An 18,140-nucleotide genomic window follows, 5' to 3' on the forward strand; every position below is an offset into this window, starting at 1 on the left:
TGACCCAGCCATCCCATTACTGGGTATATACCCAAAGGATTATAAATCATGCTGCTATAAAGACACATGCACACGTATATTTATTGAGGCACTATTCACAATAGCAAAGACTTGGAACCAACTCAAATGTCTATCAATGATAGACTAGATTAAGAAAATGTGGCACGTAGACACCATGGAATACTATGCAGCCATAAAAAAGAATGAGTTCATGTCCTTTGTAGGGACATGGGTGAAGCTGGAAATCATCATTCTCAGTAAACTGTCACAAGAACAAAAAACCAAACACCACATGTTCTCACTCATAGGTGGGAATTGAACAATGAGAACACTTGGACACAGGAAGGGGAACATCACACACCAGGGCCTGTTGTGGGTGGAAGATGGGGGAGGGATAGCATTAGGAGATATACCTAATGTAAATGACTAGTTAATGGGTGCGGTATACCAACATGGCACATGTATACGTATGTAACAAACCTGCACGTTGTGCTCATGTACCCTAGAACTTAAAGTATTAAAAAAAAAAGAAAAAAAACTATTCTAAAATCATAAGCAGTATAGAAACAGAGGGAAGGCTGCTTTGGGCTGAGGCCTTCAGCTGGCCAGTCCCTGGACTAGATGGCCCCTAAGGGAACTCCTAGTTCTCACACTAAGGAGCCCAGTTAATCTTATGAAATACCTATTTTCTCAACCCCCTGGAAGGCCATCAGCTACAGAAGACAATCTTTATCAGGCCCACATGCCTATGGCAGAGTGCATGTTTAGTCCCTGCCTGTGGGCACAGTGGTTGGCACTGGGCTATGGGTCCCCACCTGATAGAGCTTGGAGATTTGTTCCTATACAGTATAATACAGATTTTCAAATGGCTTGTCACTGCCACAGCCCTCAGACCGGGATTCTGTAGGATTCCCAGTGAGGTGGTGGCCATTGAATCAGAAAATTTTAAGTTAAAACCTTGGGAAAATGAAATATATCTCTTCCTAAAGGGGAAAAAATAGCCTGAGCACCTTTACTGCATGGAAACTGAATGAATTCCCTGAAAAATATCACCTTCTCTTCCTTATCACCTGCCTTCCTACCAACAAATGATTCAATGCTGCAGAGACTACAAAGCACTAGATAGGAAAATATATAATTCCCTGAGTAATTCTAAACCAGTCATGTTTTATTTCTTTTAGCTTACTTTATGAAGAAGAAGTGCCCTTTAAGGAGTCAAGAGGGCTAAGTTACTATTCTAGAAGAGAGACTACAGTAAGACTCTGCCTAATGAGGACATGCAAGCCCTCTCTAGGCTGTGTTATTATCCTCAAAGTCAACTGTGTCATTCATTTGGGCCATCAGAAACTTACTCTGATTGCCATGAACTCTGGGGTATTTGGAAAGACAATGATAATTTAAACCAGTAACCAGAGGACCCCAAACTCATTGGACCAGAAGTTATAGCTCTGTTTTAGTTAATAGCTTAAAACCTGAGCGTAATAGCCTCCTCCCTCTCCTGTATGACAGAGGTAGCAACACTGGTTCTGTCTCCAACACCATTACAAGTCTAGTCTCTGAATGTGAACTATAGAGAACAAGACTCCAGCTGCAAGGTAGAAGGTACAGGAAAGCTCATGGCAACTCCTAACTGGAAGATCATTCTCACGATTAAAGGTACTGAACAATAGAAAGGTATTGTTAGCTACCTATCAGAGAAAACATGTATGACCATATGTTAGGGATGTTGCCATTTTCTCCACTAGGTGACACAGTGACATGGTGAAAGAGATAGCACTCTCAAGTACTTCCAATTGGAAGAGTACATCTGAGAATCAATCACCAGCATTGCAGCTAGCACTATAGATACCTTGAAGCTGGAATCTACCCAGTATCGAGAGCTGCTGTCTGCCAAGAGGAACATCATTTTGTAGTTCACAAAAAGGCACTGTGTAGGCTTGCAAGTTCTAAGAACAACTCAATGTGCCAACGGTTGTTTCTGAGCAAGGATTCTGGATCAAGTAGGAGCCTATTATGCACAGTCTTACACACAAACTTCAGAGCCAGATGTGTGTCGGAACAGCCTCCTGAGAGTGACAGGCCTAAAGACACGGTGCTCAAGGTGAGCACAACTTCCAGTGGGGGGTCACCCTTGGTTCATTTCTCTGGATCAGCAGGTAGATTCCCACGTATGAGAGTCAGAACATTGGGGCCACTCATTTTTTTCTGAACTCTCACTTGGTACTGTCTGGATGTTTCCTCTTGCGACTGACTTTCAAATTTCTGGGATATCTTAAGCACTCCAAGAGGATCTAAGAAAACCCAAGACAGACCTGATGAGTTTAGGCCATTTCTAGATGAGTAAACCAAAGCTCCAAAACTTTCCAAACTCCTTAATAGTCTTTGAATCTCTCCTTATTTGGTCAAGAGTTTCCAATGATGTGTAGGGCCTGATACCTCTGCCAGCCTTTGGGTTACCACCATAGCTTTTAAAAATTATTGTACAACAAAATTCCTCTGACAATAATAATAACAATATCAATAGTAACTAAGATGAAAGTGATAGCTGGTAGCTATATTGGCTCCTAGGCAATTTGTATAATCTTTATTTTCTAATTCTAAAAATTGTCAGAGTGGATATTATTATTATCCATTTTAACATATAGAAAATTGAGATTTAAAGGGTCTTATTTACTGGATAAAAAAAATCCAATAGGAATTCCTGTATTTGAGCTTAGGTCTTTTTGTTTCTCGAGACCTTGCTCATAAGTTCATGCTGACTCAACTAAGGGCTTCTTCCCACAACTTTCTATAATAATGTTTCAAGCCCTCTATTTTAACCTCTTCAAAATCACCTAAGCCTTCCACTATGTAAATTGGCAAAGTTTTTGAAGTGTGATCTTATGATTTTATGGTTATGATTCACATGGGACCTGTCATGTCATAGTGCACTAGAATGTTTCAGTGCAAAGAGCCCTTGGAGGCCACTAAGCTCAGCTTGAACCTCAGAAAACCAAGGACAAAGATCCTCTTTTGGTCCATTCCATCTCATCCAAATTTCACTATCTGAACTTTTATAGGATCATCTCCTCAGGGCAAGAACTTGGGTTTTTGTTCAGTTTTATAGGTTATTCTATGTCTTAATACTAGAAATTATAGATCATAGTAAAATAAAACATTTTACACCAAGATGAACATTATGGTTGACTAGACCCTGAACAAACAACAGGGTTCTGTTTTCACCTAATTGAAAAGTTGAAGAACAATGTCTGTTTTTTTGTTTTGTTTTGTTTTGTTTGTTTTGTTTTTAAGATCACACACACAAGCATACATTTATATGAGCAATTTTCTTCACATTTTTGTGGTAGCCAATGTGTGATGAATTGTCTATGGAATTATAACCTCATGAAAAGAGATCACCATTTTTCTGCTGAGACGACTTTAACTGCATTGGGTGTGAATGGTGCTGCTATAATAATTAAATCTAAAATCTTTCATAATCCTACGCTTTCCCTAGAGTAATGTTCAGCATTAGCCAAGGATGAAAATGCAAACAAGTACATGTATATTCAATAATAAAGCTTAATAGGTCAGGGAAGAAGTGGAATGAAATGAATGCCTAGTGCCTCCAGAGATAACTAATAGTAATTTGCCTTCCTAGTTACTTCCTTGACTTGTGTTTACTGGGACTTAAATATATGCATCAGATTTTCCTTTATTAACAACCAAATCCATACCAAGCTTGTTGCATGGTGGGGGCGGGGTGGGGGAGGTTGTTTAATGTCAATCACTGTGTAGATTGGCTGCCTATTTCCAGAATTGTACGTTGGAGTGCATTTCATCTCCATGTTAAAAATAATATAATGTTGATTGGAGAGTAAAATAACTGCTGAGTTCAGAACTCTGTGCTCTGACTCTGGATGTGCTACTTCTACCTGAAGGAGAGAAACCTGAAGACCACAACCACATTTCTACATCTGGTCTTGAGATGCCCTTAGACATTTCCCAAGTCATCATGGATTACCTTCAGACTGTTCAGAAAATTAAAAGGAGAGGAGCAAAGGCACACTGAAACTTCTGCTTCTGATTGCTTGTTAATAGTATTAATGAAGTTCATTATTTCCAACTGAGATATCTTTCCAAACTAATGGTGCCCCACATTATTAGTTTTGTGCTTTCATAAAGCACTTTCACATGCATTAGCTCCTGTTATGCTCACCACCACCCTCCTGTGACGGAACCAAAGTATTATCCCATTGAAGAGATGAGGGGCACAGATGAACCTCAGAGCTGGTAAATTACCCCAGATATTGGGGTTTATGATTAGCCAGCAATTGAATCCCAATGTCTTGACTCCATGCTAATATGTTTTGTGAGGTTTTTGTTGTTGCTGTCAATTTTATTGAATATACCATCTTTTATAAGTTGTACCCTCTAGGAAAACCTTGTCTACTCCCAATTCTGGCTGGAGATGATCTAGGTTCCATGTTTGCCTCCTTGATTTCTAGCTGTCTGTTCACAAGCAAGCCCCTTAATCTCTCTAAACCTCAGAGTCTCCATCTGAAAAATGCAGCTGTAACACCATCTCCTTCATAGAAGTATTGTGAGGACCAAGTTCCATGCTGCTGGTCAAATACTTAGGGCTTCCTCTGTCTCTGAAAATTGACCCTCTAAATGTAGGAATTATTTACCATTTCTTTTGCTGACTACTTGAATATAGATTAACACATAGACATTCCCTAGCTGTATCGAGATACACACACACACATACACACACACACGGGAAGTAAAGCCATTTATAATAACAAGCATAGGTAGTTTTAAATATTTAAGTTCTATAGCTTATGAGAATGATATAGTCTTCATCTCCCACAATGTGTTGTAAAGAATTATTTGTTCAGTCATGAGCCTGCAACTGCAAAAGAAATACCAAGATACACTTTTTCTCCTTCTCTAAGATCTTCAAAACATCCATTAGTCTCTTGAAGGACAGTCATAAATCCTGCAAATTTAGTTTATCTGAAAGCTACTCTAACAGTTGTCCTTCCCACCAATCATCCTTTATATCAGTCTTTGGTTTGCAGACCTCAGTGTAAACATTCTAGTGTTATGTGACTGAGCATGAAAGTGGGGGAGCTGTGCTTTTCTTGGAGAGTTATTGGATATCCACTCTGCCCTGACTCTCTTTTCAATACTTGAACATAACCTCTGAAGTAACTTTCCCCCTGTTTATCAAATTAGAAGCTTCCTTTTCCCTTCTGGCTTCTCTTCTGGAAAAACACCCAAGTGGGATTACAGAGATGGAAATTTCAGGAGTGGCTCTAGCACTAACTATTAATAACTGTGTGAGCTTGAGCAAAGCAATTAACCTCTCTGAATCTTTCCTTCCTTGTCTGCAAAATGATCCCAGTAGACTCTATCATTTGTGGGAAGATGCTGTGAAGCACAGTGAGGTGAAAATGCTGCACCCCCTGCCCTCATGGGAAATACGGACTAGTGGGGAGAGATTCAGTGGAAAGCTGTGCTGTGATCCAGATGGAGCTGAGGGTTGGGCAGAGGAAAAAAATATTCTTCCTGAGATGGGAGTTCTTTCTAGAAAGCTTTTGTAGAGGAAGTGGGATCATTGGGCTACAAAGGATAAATGGGATTTCTAGAGTTGAGAAAGAGATTTCTAGACCTGGAACTGAGCCTGATGCAGAGCCTAGATGCAAGAAAAAGCAATATATGCATAGGAAATGGTCATTGGTCCAGAGAGGCTGAGACTGTCCCCTCTTGAAGCCTAAGGATGAGGTATAAAGTTGTATTTAGTAAATAAAAATATGAACACCAATGGGTCTTTAAAGACAGTGTAGCTGGAATTTTAAGATAATAAGCTATTCTTCCTGCTGTAGCTCACACTTGGAGATAGAGAGGATGCCACTGGAATTAATATCTCTATGGAAACAAAAGGCTCTGTGACTCCATAAACAATTTTGAAAGTGCTAGTTCATCACCAAAATCCAGACCACTCATTTTTCAGGTGCCTTGCCTTAGGAAAGAAAGATTTCTTATCCACATCATGGGCTTACATCTCTCAGATCAAATTTTACAGGAAGAGATCGGTCATATATCAGAAGGTTAATGACTAGCCATTTCTCTCCCAGCTCTTTTGTGGCCACCTAGCTACCCAGCAGCAGAGGGCACTGAAAGAGAGTCCAGGTTCACTGTGCCTTTTACCTCCATCATCCAGAGAGACCCAGCAGGCTTTGACAACAGCCTCTAGAGCTAGGGACTGTGATCATGCCCCTCTTCTTTCATGGGAGACTCCGAGCACCTTGTCATGTAGAGATCCAATGCCACATCCCACATACACAGTGATTGATCAGTACATTTATTGCACTTTTAGTAGCAAAAACATATAGAATCCAGTCATCTCTGGAGATCCTGAAATAGTATTTTCCCCTTGATTTAGGGGAAGGTAGAGAGGAAAGATATGTGCAAAGTATGACATAAATATAAGAGCTCAAATATCTAATTAGGTGAAACGATCTTAGTTCCCTCTACACATTTGAAGGATTTGCAGCTGTCAGATTGTAGCTCCAATACTTTATTCTCATTGCAAGATGTATCTGAGGATGATTTAGAAAATATGTTTTCTAACTCAAACACCACTCTGATCTCTTTGTAGGATGCTTGAGGATGACCTGAAGCTGAGCAGTGATGAAGATGACCTTGAGCCTGTGAAGACCTTGACCACTCAGTGTACTGCCACTGAGCTCTACCAGGTAAGAAGAGCTTGGGGCTTTGTTTTGGGACTAAGTGGGGGCAGGAGGAACTGGAATGGCTTTGACATGCTTTGACATGCACAAACTTCCCCATGCTTTATCTCTGGGCTTTGGAGAGAGGGAAAGAAGCAAAGATGAGCATAGTGTTCTGGAACAAGTCAAATCAGCTCAACCTTTCATTAAAGCTATAGTAAGGAGATGCAGAGCTCTTTAAAACTGCTTTCAACCCCCTCCAATCTCTCTCTCTGTTCCATACACAAATGCTGGTCAGTAGTAAGCAATAGAGATTGTCTTACCCTCTCTTGGACTACTTATTGTCCTGGGTGAGGTATAACTTTCATTTGGTGACTCTGGTGTGAGGCTTGGAGCCCATACTCATTAATTTAGATATAAATGTGATGCTTCATTCACCTTTCCCAGATGTACCATTTCAGAATGCAGCTGAGAATCAATATGCAACCTCTTGCCACTTAAATGAACCTTTAGGCAAAAGACATTTGGCAAAAACTTGCTGCTGCCCTTGTCTCCTTCTATTCCACACTTTAAGCATTTACAGTACTTTACCACCAAATGAGATGGCAGAAATGCGTGTTTTCAGCATTTCAATGAGACTGGACTTTATGATTTGAAAAGGCCAAGTATCATTTATGACTCATGAGAATGGCAACCTAGTGTGTGGTGTCAATGATGCTTCCACATTTTCTCTTTGATGGAGAACTGTCTGGAATGTGAGGTCCTTCTGGGTGTGCTTATCACCTCAAATGAGGAATGCAGGATTGCCTTTCTTTAAATCCAGTACCTGACCAAGATCTTCCTACAGTGAAGTCTGCTACATTATAAAACAGACTGTTTAAAGGAATGCTTATGCACTGATATTTCAAGAGAGTTAACAAATATGGAATTCCATGTTGATTAAACATTTCATGAGGAGGAGCCTGCAAAGAAAAGCTTAGGAAAAATTATCAAGGTTCAGCTACTCTATTCTCATCTACAGTTGTTTACCACACTAGAACTCCTACCATTCTGGTATACTTTAAAAATCAAATCCATCTTCAAAGTTATGTGGCCAAAACTTTCATCTACTTTACTTTCTCCACTTTCTTGTGCTTGAATTTTAATAATATGTAAAAAATAATTGCATCTTTGCAAGTTTAGTGCTTTATCAAGAACAACCATAGGGTAAGTACAGACTACACAGTGCTGGCCTAAGCCAATTTCACAACTGTTTCCCAGGGACTTGGTGTACATTTGCTGAATGCAAGCTGTCTCCCTCCTACTTGAGTTGGGCTTCATAGCAAATGTAAAATGCACACTTAATTTCCAAAAATTGTCATTTCTGCCTCACACATTTAATACGCCAATGACAGGAGCATCATCATATTTGTAAGTAAAACAGAAGCAAAACGAAAACATTCCAGATCGTTGATTTTGACAGATAAAAGTTGCTTTTAATTGAAATGTTTAAAGCAGAATTCAATAATAATTGAAAGTAGATTTTGCACATTGACTTCCTCTTCATGTAATTATATGAATGTAATCTTTTTAACTTATAAAGTTATTTTCTGTATTTATCTTAAAATTGGCAAAGGGTCTGTTGGCCTGAATCATCTAGGTGTTAGGGTATATTCACTGCTGAGACTCTCAGATGATCAGGATTGGTAGGTTGGAACCTTTTTATGGCATGCTGCCTCTAGTCATGATGTCTTCCTCAAAAAGGCTTAGATTCTCAGTGAAAATTGGATGGGGAGATTGAACTGGGGGCTCTAAGGTGAGGCAAAATGACAACTTATTCCCTCTAACTGAGTCCTAGGAGCAAGATGTAGGCACAAGGTTATAAACATTTGCAAATGAACCCTCCTTCTAGAGTCTGAAGATTAGTTACAAGACCTGGAAGGCTATAGACCAAAAGAGAATGCTTGTGCAGTAGTGGCAGCAGTAATACTAGCAATGTTTGCAGAGCTCTGCCTTTAGGATGCATAATGTCCTTTTGCAAAAGTAAATGGGTTGACATAATTTTCTCTTTTTTGTGGCAAAATTCACTTAATGTAAAATTAACCATTTTAAAGTGTTCAATTCTGTGACACTTAATACATTCACAAGGTTGTGCATCCATCCCAGTTCCAGAATTTTTCATCACTCCAAGTGGAAATTCCATACCCGTTAAACAGTTACTCCCCATTTCCCCCTCCCCTAACCCCTTACAACTGCTAATCTACTTTTTGACTCTATGGATTTGTCTGTTTCATATAACTGGAATCCTATAACATGTGACCTTTTTTGTCTGGCTTCTTTCACTCACCATAATGTTTTCTTGATTCTTCGATGTCATGTATCAGTACTTCATTTTGTTTTATGGCTAAGTAGCATTCCATCGTATGAATAAACCACATTTTCTTTATCTACTCATCATTAGACGGACATTTTGATTGTTTCCAACTTTTGGCTACTGTGAGTAGTGCTACTGTGAAGATTTGTGTACAAGTTTCATATAGACATGTTTTCTTTCTGGTGTGTACCTAGAAGGGGAATTGATGAGTCACACGGTAATTCTACAGTTAACTTATAGAGGAATCACCAAAATCATTTTTAGATAATATAGTGCCATGTAGATAACATAGTACTGTTCACTTGTCTTTGAATTGGGACAGTCATACCTCCAGCATCATCATAAGGAGGAGTATTGAGATTACCGTTTTTAGAACCACTCTTGCTCTGTGCCAGGCACAAGCTAGGTGTGGTGTCTCATTTGAACCTTACAGCAAACCTTAGCAGTAGGGTTGGGCCTCTTAGCTGAGCAAAAGAATTGCAGAGTCACTCCATTTGTGGCAGAATGATTGGGGAGAAAGCATACAGACAAATGCATTAGTCCATAAAACTGTACTCAAGGGCCCAGACAACACTGCTGGTTTCAGCTGACATAATAGAAATGGCTCAGAACTCAGTGGCTGCATTCATGCAGACATAGTCCAATAAAAAAGCCATTTACTTTCTGGAGACATCCCCGAATCATCTCATCCATAGTCATCACACCTTGACTCATTTGACGAAACTCAGATTATCCAGGTGTAGTGAATATACAGCAATCTTTTTCAAACAGTGCCTAAGAGCTTATACTGTGGGCTTAGAGCATAAACATCCCCAAGAGAATACGTTTCAAATACATGCATGAAAATGAAATACAGGATCAAGTTGTGTCGGCTTCTAAACTGGCATTTGGGTACTGAGTATCTTACGATCAAAACAGCCTCCCCTTTTTTGCCACTTCCACCTTCTACAGCAGTATTAGCCATGCTGAGCCAGGTGACAGGTCGTGTGCATAAACACTAGCAGAGCAAGTAGAGTATGTTCAAATGCTAAATATTATTCCCTCAAATGGGAAAATGGAACATGAGTTCAGAATGGGGGAATTATAATATATAAATTAAAGATACCAAATGATCAGCCATAGAGACTCATGATCATAAGAAAACTTTTTTAACAGAAGATTTTACCTTTGAATGACTCTTTAAAGTAAGCGATATATAATCATACATGTGCATGGCTTCAATGAAGAAGCGATAGTGATTGCAGCCTAAAAATACCTGTTAAAACTTTGTATTTTCTCTCTAGTCCTCTACTGCATTTGACTTTCTTGGTTGGGACTATTTGGACAGCAGACATATCCATGCTGTGTTCTAAGGTGGTGGGACAATGCTGGGACAGTGTAGGAGAGTATGTGAGATTATAGCTATATAGTCACACAGACATGGCTTTGAATTCTAGCTCTGCCACACTCAAACTGGTTGACCTTGGGCAAAGATCTAAGTACCTATAAAATAGAGGTAAAAATAGGACCTTCTTCAATGGGTCATACTGGGGATTCAATGATTAGGTGAATCAATACAGGCAAAAGCACCTGACACTATGCTTAGCACATGGTAATTACTCACCACTTTACGTGATAATAATCATCATCATTATGAGTGCTACTAATGATCTAAAAAGCTTCATATTCTTTGAGATGCTACATATATTTACTTTCCCTTTTCTTGTAAGGAATGGGATGTTAAAGACAGCTGCTGGATTATCTATCCTGTATATGGCAAACTTGAATGAAAATGTTCTGTCATCCTAAAGTTGATTAGCTGTGTGCCTGGCCATGAGTAATTTTAACTGTAGATATTAAGAACATAGTTTTTGGAATAAAGAAGCCTGGGGTTTAATCCCAGGCCTCAAATACTAGCTATATTGCATTGGGAAAGTTGTTTAACATCTCTAAATCTCAGATCTTTTACCAGTAGACTGGAATAAACCAGCCTTGTCTGACTCATAGGAGTATTGTAAGGATCAAGTGAAGACAGTGTATAAGAAAATGCTTTGAACTACACAATAGGTGGTTACTCTTCCGTGTGGTCCTTTTAAACATTAACTGGCAGCCCTCTCTTTAGGATCCATAGGGAAATAGACACAGCCCTTCATTTTGGCCTAGGTATCCATAGGGATCTGCTAGGAACTGCGTTGCATGTCTTAACTGGCCCCCAAAGGCAGCCATTGGATATGAATGACCTTAACTTTCGTCTAAGCCCTGACAACTTTTAAACTAGAGATCCCAGGAAGAAAGGTTAGGTTGCCAAGGATCTGCACCAAGTCCTCCAGGAAATTATGTGTCTCTAAAAGAGCTTTTCTTCCAAAAATTGGCATGGGTGGAGAGTTGATTCATACCCTTCTATTGTAGTTCTTAACTTCTCTTTCTGAGCTCATGTTATGCCCTAAAGAAAGGCTTGAAGGCTCTTCTAGGATGCTGTACTCATCTTGGCTCTCTCTCAGGAGCTATCCCTGAATGGGAGATAAATAACTATTTGAAGTTGACATTGGACTTTGCAAACATCCAGAACCGTGTTGGAATTAGACATAGTGCTATGTACTTAGTGTCTGAATAAACATATGTGGTGCCATGTATTTTTTAAGTTTGATATCAATGGCATGGTTGAGATTTGGGGGCCACATGGTGTCCATTATCCGGCTGACTGCATTTTTTACTTCTCAGCTGCCATCATAGATGGCATCATAGATATAAAATCCAGCCCTGGCCTTCCCCATGAAACACTTATTGAATTGCCATTTTCAAGTCAGTCCTCCGGGGCAGGCAGAGATGGCCACTGGGGTTTGGCTAGGGAGTGGCCTGACCCAGGAGGACAGATGTTTTGGGAGTGGGAATATGTTATGTTCTCTGTATTTCTGTATGCCCCTGCCTCATACCACTAAACCTCTGGTTTTTCTTTTTTGTCAGTTTTTCTTTTCATTTTCTCGGGGTTAAAGGAACCCCTGAAAATTAGGAGTTAAACCTGGAATCAATTTTCATTTACAGCTGAGAAGCAGTTATTGATGCTCCGCTTGCAGTTCAATAAAAGATCTAAAGATATAGACCTTGTGCTTCTCTTTCAATATAAGTAGCCTAATCAGTCTCAATTTTTTTTTAACAAAGAAATTGTATTGACAGGTTTATTAAAATCGCTGTCTTTAAAGTTTTAAACTATCGGCAATTTGACTTATTCCAAAGGCTTCTAGAATATGTGGCAGGCAAACTCCAAAGCTCCCTCCAGCACATGCTCTTAGAGCCAGGTAAACATCTGCTTAATGTTTAATTGAGTGATATTATGATGTCTGATTTCCACAGCCCTAAACATGTAGCCTGGTGTCCACAGGTAGCAGGTTGGCTTGTGATGACTGGGTTCTGAAACCTATTTAGATCTGGGCCTGGCTGTCTCATGCCGCAGTTATCTCACATTGGCATTAGAAGCAGCAGACTTTAGAAATCTAAAAGCCATAAAAGAGATGGGTCTTGTTAGAAATTTCCTTTAGGGCATTACAACATTAATAACATCTTATTAATATGAATTAGATTGAAATATTAGATGACTTCATTTAGCACAGTTAGTAAGTTCAGAAAACATTTGATATGACTGAAAATGTTCAGTGACCAGGTTCACTAAAAGACTCTACATAAAGCTTGGAGTAGTATGCTAGTGCTTTAAAAACAGAACTGAACCATTAAAATTTTATTTGAACACAAAACATTCTAATGTGTTGTATCTGGGCACATGATCATGAGTAGCTCCAGTGTACCCAATTTTATTTAACCCCATCTTATTTCTTTTTCTGCCGAAGAAGTACCCTGGTATTCTGTGAAATATTCACTTAATTGAAAGCATATTAATTACTGGAGATGTATGGACTTTCCAACTAGACACTAGTCGCAGAGTTGCACCTTAAGCATATGAGCATTTACAGAAAACAATAATCTTCTTAGATCTTCCTCTCCACTTCATAGTTTTGTTTGTTTGTTTGTTTGTTTTAATCTTCAGATTACTAATTACCTAACACACAAAAAAGTTACTTTTAATCCAGTTTATTGATTTTGGTCTTATATTTGATCCATTTTGATTTGTTTGTTGTTTGGTGGTGGTTATGGTTATGGTGGTTGTTCTTGTTGAGCGAGCTTACTGACCTGGTTGCTATTTGAGAATTTCAAATGAAATTATTACATAGCCACTGAAGACCCGAACATTCTGGCAGCTTTGGGATGTGTTCCTGATACCTGTGATGCACACCACTGAACTTTCAGAACCTAGTAGCCACATTAAATTGAAAGCCCGCGTTTATGTTTTAAGTTTGCTAATGAAAAAGATGCAATAAATTTTACCCCTGCTATCATCTAGCTCTTTTGAAGTTGGTGTGCTGTAGAGAATATATTAGTTGTGACAACAGATACTCTTCCCTGCTGTAATCAGTCCTATTTTGTAGCCACAGTTCTCCCTCATCATACTGAACAAGTTGTTACCTCCCCGAGGTTTCTCTGCATTTCCATTTACTTTGTTATCAGCAGAAAGGCTGGGGAAAGCCTCTTTGGTAATGACATCGATACGACACACACAGCAAGCGAGGTCAGCCTGTCAGAGCTCTAGAAAGAGCAGATGGATTAGGATGAAACTGGGTGCAAAATAACTTTGATAGAGTCTTTTAATGTAAACAGTTTATCTGTCATTGCCTTTCATTGAAATCCCTCACAGAATGATAGCATTTGGGCCGTTAAGGTTACAGAATGTAGCTGAATAAAATCTATACATTGTCATACTCAAACTCTCCACCAATTAGAGAATGAGAGGACATTTTAATTTATTCATTGAAGACAGGAAAGTAAATAGGATAACATATAAGGTTAATAGAATAACATTGGCCTTCATATTCCCAAGATTGTATTTCCCATTTGGCTATATTAGCACAGAGACTAGATTAACAAGAAACTACTTAGGGCTTGTATGATGTGGTTTTTAAAATGCTTGAGACAAGTCCGTGACTGTTTAGAAACCTGTGTGCTGAATTTTTTTATTACAATTAGGTCTTCTCCTTTAGTACCAATTTTTTTGACTTGTAATCTATATATAGTAGAATGCTTTGAGCATACAGAGATGCATGGAAGTGTAATGTTTTTACGTATTGTGCTTATCACATGGTCAGTAATGACCAAATGCTGGTTAATGTCTAATACACTTTATGAATTATCCAACTTTGAGCATTTCAGTTGCAAAGCCAATAGCTGTTTTGCTTAGCTTAGCACTTTTCCACAATGACTTTAAGTCAAACACTGGTGAGGATATGTTGCTTGCCCCAATATCCAAACAGAAACAAAAATGAATATGATGTCATTTCAAAATATATAATGTTCATGTATGACAGGGATGACCACAGCCTTTTCACCCACAAAGAGCACACAGCACATATATGGTTCTGTAAAGAGTGTGGCAGTGAGAGTATCAGCCACCTCTGGAAAGCTGGGGACCACTAAGTACAGATTTCAGTTGAAGTGCCTGGAGAAACAGTCCTCATCATGTTGCCCTTTCTGGGCTGGAGGAAGTGGCTAGACATCATTGGTCCTTTCTTCACTCAAACCCCACCCCCGTTTGGTCCCAGCACGTTCTTTTTCTTAAGTCTCTCCATCACCCCAATTAGGGTCCTAATCCATTCTTGCAGTCTGGAAGTTTCACTCTGGAGTCATTCGTAAGTAAGTCCCAGAAAATGCAACATGTGTGCCTAACTTCATTGGTAGTTTCCAAGCCTTGAGTTTAATCAGGGTTCTGGAATATACCTAGAACAGCATGCACACCTCAAGCAAAAGTTATATAATGAAACACTTTGCCACTTTGAAAAAGTAAGATTTTGAAATTTATATTCTTGCTTGAAAAATTTACTGGGGCTTCGGTTTAGGGCTCAAGAATGCTTAACTCTGCCCCATCCCCGCCAGATATCTGCCATCTGCTAAAAAAGTCACCAGGCAGGCTGCAAACACCAAGGACCTTGCTCTGCATGGAAAACTGAATTGATATTTTCTTTAAGCAGCTATATTTACTTTTATATTTATATTATCAAGAGCAAAGAATGTAAGCGAGTTTGTTAAGTGCACAGGAAGGGTGTGATTCCAAATTTGGAGATAAACGCAATCCAACATTAACCATTTCGAAGGAATACAGGTGGGATGGCAGAAGAAAAGAAACAGGCCAAAAACTTTCTAAAATGTATGGGCCCACATAGATCTCAGTATTTCACACAGCAAAAATTTCATAGGGAGTCTTTGGGAACGATTTTACTAAAAATGTATAAACTTGGCTAAAGCTGATTGTCTTGTTTAATGCGAGCACCGACTAAGGCTTCATATTTAGCCCTGAATCAGTATTATATGTGTGTGTGTTTTCTCAAAATCTACAAAATAAAACTACATATATGATTCCAACAATCTCGACTACTGGGGGTAGGTTTCCGAAAGTAAAGAAAATCAGTATATTAAGAATAGCTGGACCCCACCGGGTGTTTATGTGCGTGCACAAGTCACAATAGCTAAGATATGAATCAATCTAAATGGTTCATCAACCAGAATAAATGTTAAAATGTGATAGGTAAAATAAGTAATAAATGTGATATATATATACACACACACACACACATATATACACAAAATTGATTATTATTTAGCCATAAAAGAGTATAAAATCCTGTCATTTCTGGCAACATTGCTGCAAAAGCAAGTAGGGCTTTAGTTCGTCCCCCTCCTGTGGAGTCTGCACTCTGGATTCATGCCCTTCCCTGAGTTCTGGCCAGATTTCTCAGTGGGTTCAAATTGTTACAAAGTTCAGCTGGAGGTTTCCTCCTCCCTGTAGCCTTTTCCCAGTGCCTCTGGCAGCCCTCCTAAAGGACCCCTGTGAGGCAAGGCGGAAATTGCTTACTGGGGGGCCCAGCAAGCTCACAGGGCTTTTCCCACTGCTTCCTCTACCCTTCCTCTACCCCTGTATTTTGCTAGCAGGGGCACTGTGCTTACAATAAAAATGGCTTGGGTACGGTTCCATAAAGTAGTAGGGATACAGGGAACCAAGTTACAATTGGCAACATTAAATTCACGCAGACAATGAGGGCAAGAGATAGTGTACAGACCAAATGTGTTAATACCCATGTAATTTTATTTGAATATTGACATAAGTGACACCCACCCACCACCTTAAACACACACATATAAATGAAGTCTGCAATAACATCCTTTTGTCTTATTGACAGCAAGTATGGCCATGCTACTATATGACTGTATTTGTGGTGTTCTGGCTGTGAACAGTGTACTCTGTGAGTGTGTGTGTGTGTGTGTGTGTGTGTGTGTAAGACAGGGAGGGGGAGGGGAGAGAGAGAGAGATACAGAGATACTGAGACGAATGGAAATTCTGTGCATTACTGATTGACACACCACTGCCCTCACCTATGGATGTCTGTTCCAATTCCATATGCTCTGTTGTGTTCCTCTGTGAAGAAAGTAGTGCAGTGGTGCTTGTGATAATTCCTCAGAAAAGTGAAAGAACCTGACCTCTTATATCCTCATTTGCCCTCTTCTTCTCCCCTCTGTATCTTCTCACCTCTCCTGCCCATTCTTACCTCTCTAATATTTCTTCTCCCAGCTCTCACTTGGAGCAGAATCACAGCATGAGCCCAGTTTCTTAAAGACAGCGATTAGGTTCCCCTTTGAGCCTCTGAGCCACGAGCCTGCCTGGTAACGTGGAGAAAACTATAGTGGGTGAGAGCATCCCTATGATCAGGCATGTCCCAGAATCCCCGAGTCTAGCCTTCAGAATCCTCTGGGCATAAGCATGGCCTCGAGGGTCATTAAGTCTTAGTAAGTCTCTATTCCTCTTTACTGCATCTGCCGAGAAACACCATGGTAGGTATAACTCCTTAGCTCAGGAGAGCAGATGTGTTATGAAATGAGGGGGAAGGAAACTATCCTGAAGAGAGAACAATCTGTTTGGGGGATGATGTTAATTCAGCTTCCCTCAGGAGCCGTGAAAACATTGATTTTGTACCATTAAGTCTTCACAATGTGACCATGAAACTGTTCTCAGCAACTTTTCTGTTTTAATATATTTGTGTAAATCCTGATGTAGTTTCACAACTGTTACAATTGAGGCTTCAAAAGATAAAGGAGAAGACATCTCAAGTAGACAAATTAGACTCTGTGGCACAACTCTTTATTGGCAGTGTGCATGCCTGCAGATAATGGCAGCAGCTATCTTCCAACCCAGCAAGATTCTCCTTCTCAGTCTATAACTAATGGTGAATAGATACAGTATTTGGAGAGAGGCTTCCATGTGTTTCAGCTCTTTTGGCAGAAAGTGAAGAAAATTCCACACTTTTTTCTGATAAAACATATTATATTGTCCCTTCCAGCCAGAGCAGAAGTAGTGTTTCCTGAGAGGCTCCCTTCCTGAATGATGATAGTATAGACCTCATAATACTACCAGGACATGCTACAGAGCCTGGTTTTCCTGACTATAGTTAGAAATAGACTGAGGGAAAATTGAGTACATTAGACAATTAGTTGCTATTTTTTGCCTCCTAGTTCAGACTATTTTGAGTCGTTAGCACAGAAATAGTAATGCTGTCTGTGGTCGAAGAGACATACTGGTTTGATCTGCCATGTTCTTGTGTTCATTACTTCTCTTTTGATTAACAAGAAAGTAACTCCCTAGCTTCCTGGTTCTCCCTCATTATGTCCATCTTCCTTATTGTATCCACATTTATCTACCCAAATCAAGTCTGACTCTATCCAATTTCTGCTTAAAATTCCTTCCCTTGAACCCTACATTCTCCATTGTATACTACAGACTTTATGTAATAAAGGGCAAACACCATTGTTGCCAAGAACATTGTTGCCAAAGTCCTTCACTCAATATTCAATCACACATATATATATGATTCAGGGCTAAATATGAAGCCTTAGTCCACTTCATATATATATATACACATGTATATATATATGAGAAAAAATGAGAAAAAAAACATATCCATATATATTATATATTATTTTATATATTATATATCCATATA

The 18,140-nt window shown here is 39.3% G+C and overlaps 1 protein-coding gene across 1 annotated transcript in view; it reads left to right on the forward strand.

Annotated features, from left to right (window-relative positions):
* Nucleotides 1-18,140, forward strand: part of AFF2 (ALF transcription elongation factor 2) — a 402,781-nt gene that overhangs the window by 280,934 nt on the left and 103,707 nt on the right. The window contains exon 8 of the mRNA XM_017882824.1: nucleotides 6,647-6,743. Coding sequence (XP_017738313.1) covers nucleotides 6,647-6,743 — 97 coding nt within the window. The remainder of the gene's footprint in view (nucleotides 1-6,646; nucleotides 6,744-18,140) is intronic.

This window comes from Rhinopithecus bieti, unplaced genomic scaffold (genome assembly GCF_001698545.2).
Source record: "Rhinopithecus bieti isolate Rb0 unplaced genomic scaffold, ASM169854v2 scaffold_13744, whole genome shotgun sequence".
Classification (NCBI taxonomy): domain Eukaryota; kingdom Metazoa; phylum Chordata; class Mammalia; order Primates; family Cercopithecidae; genus Rhinopithecus; species Rhinopithecus bieti.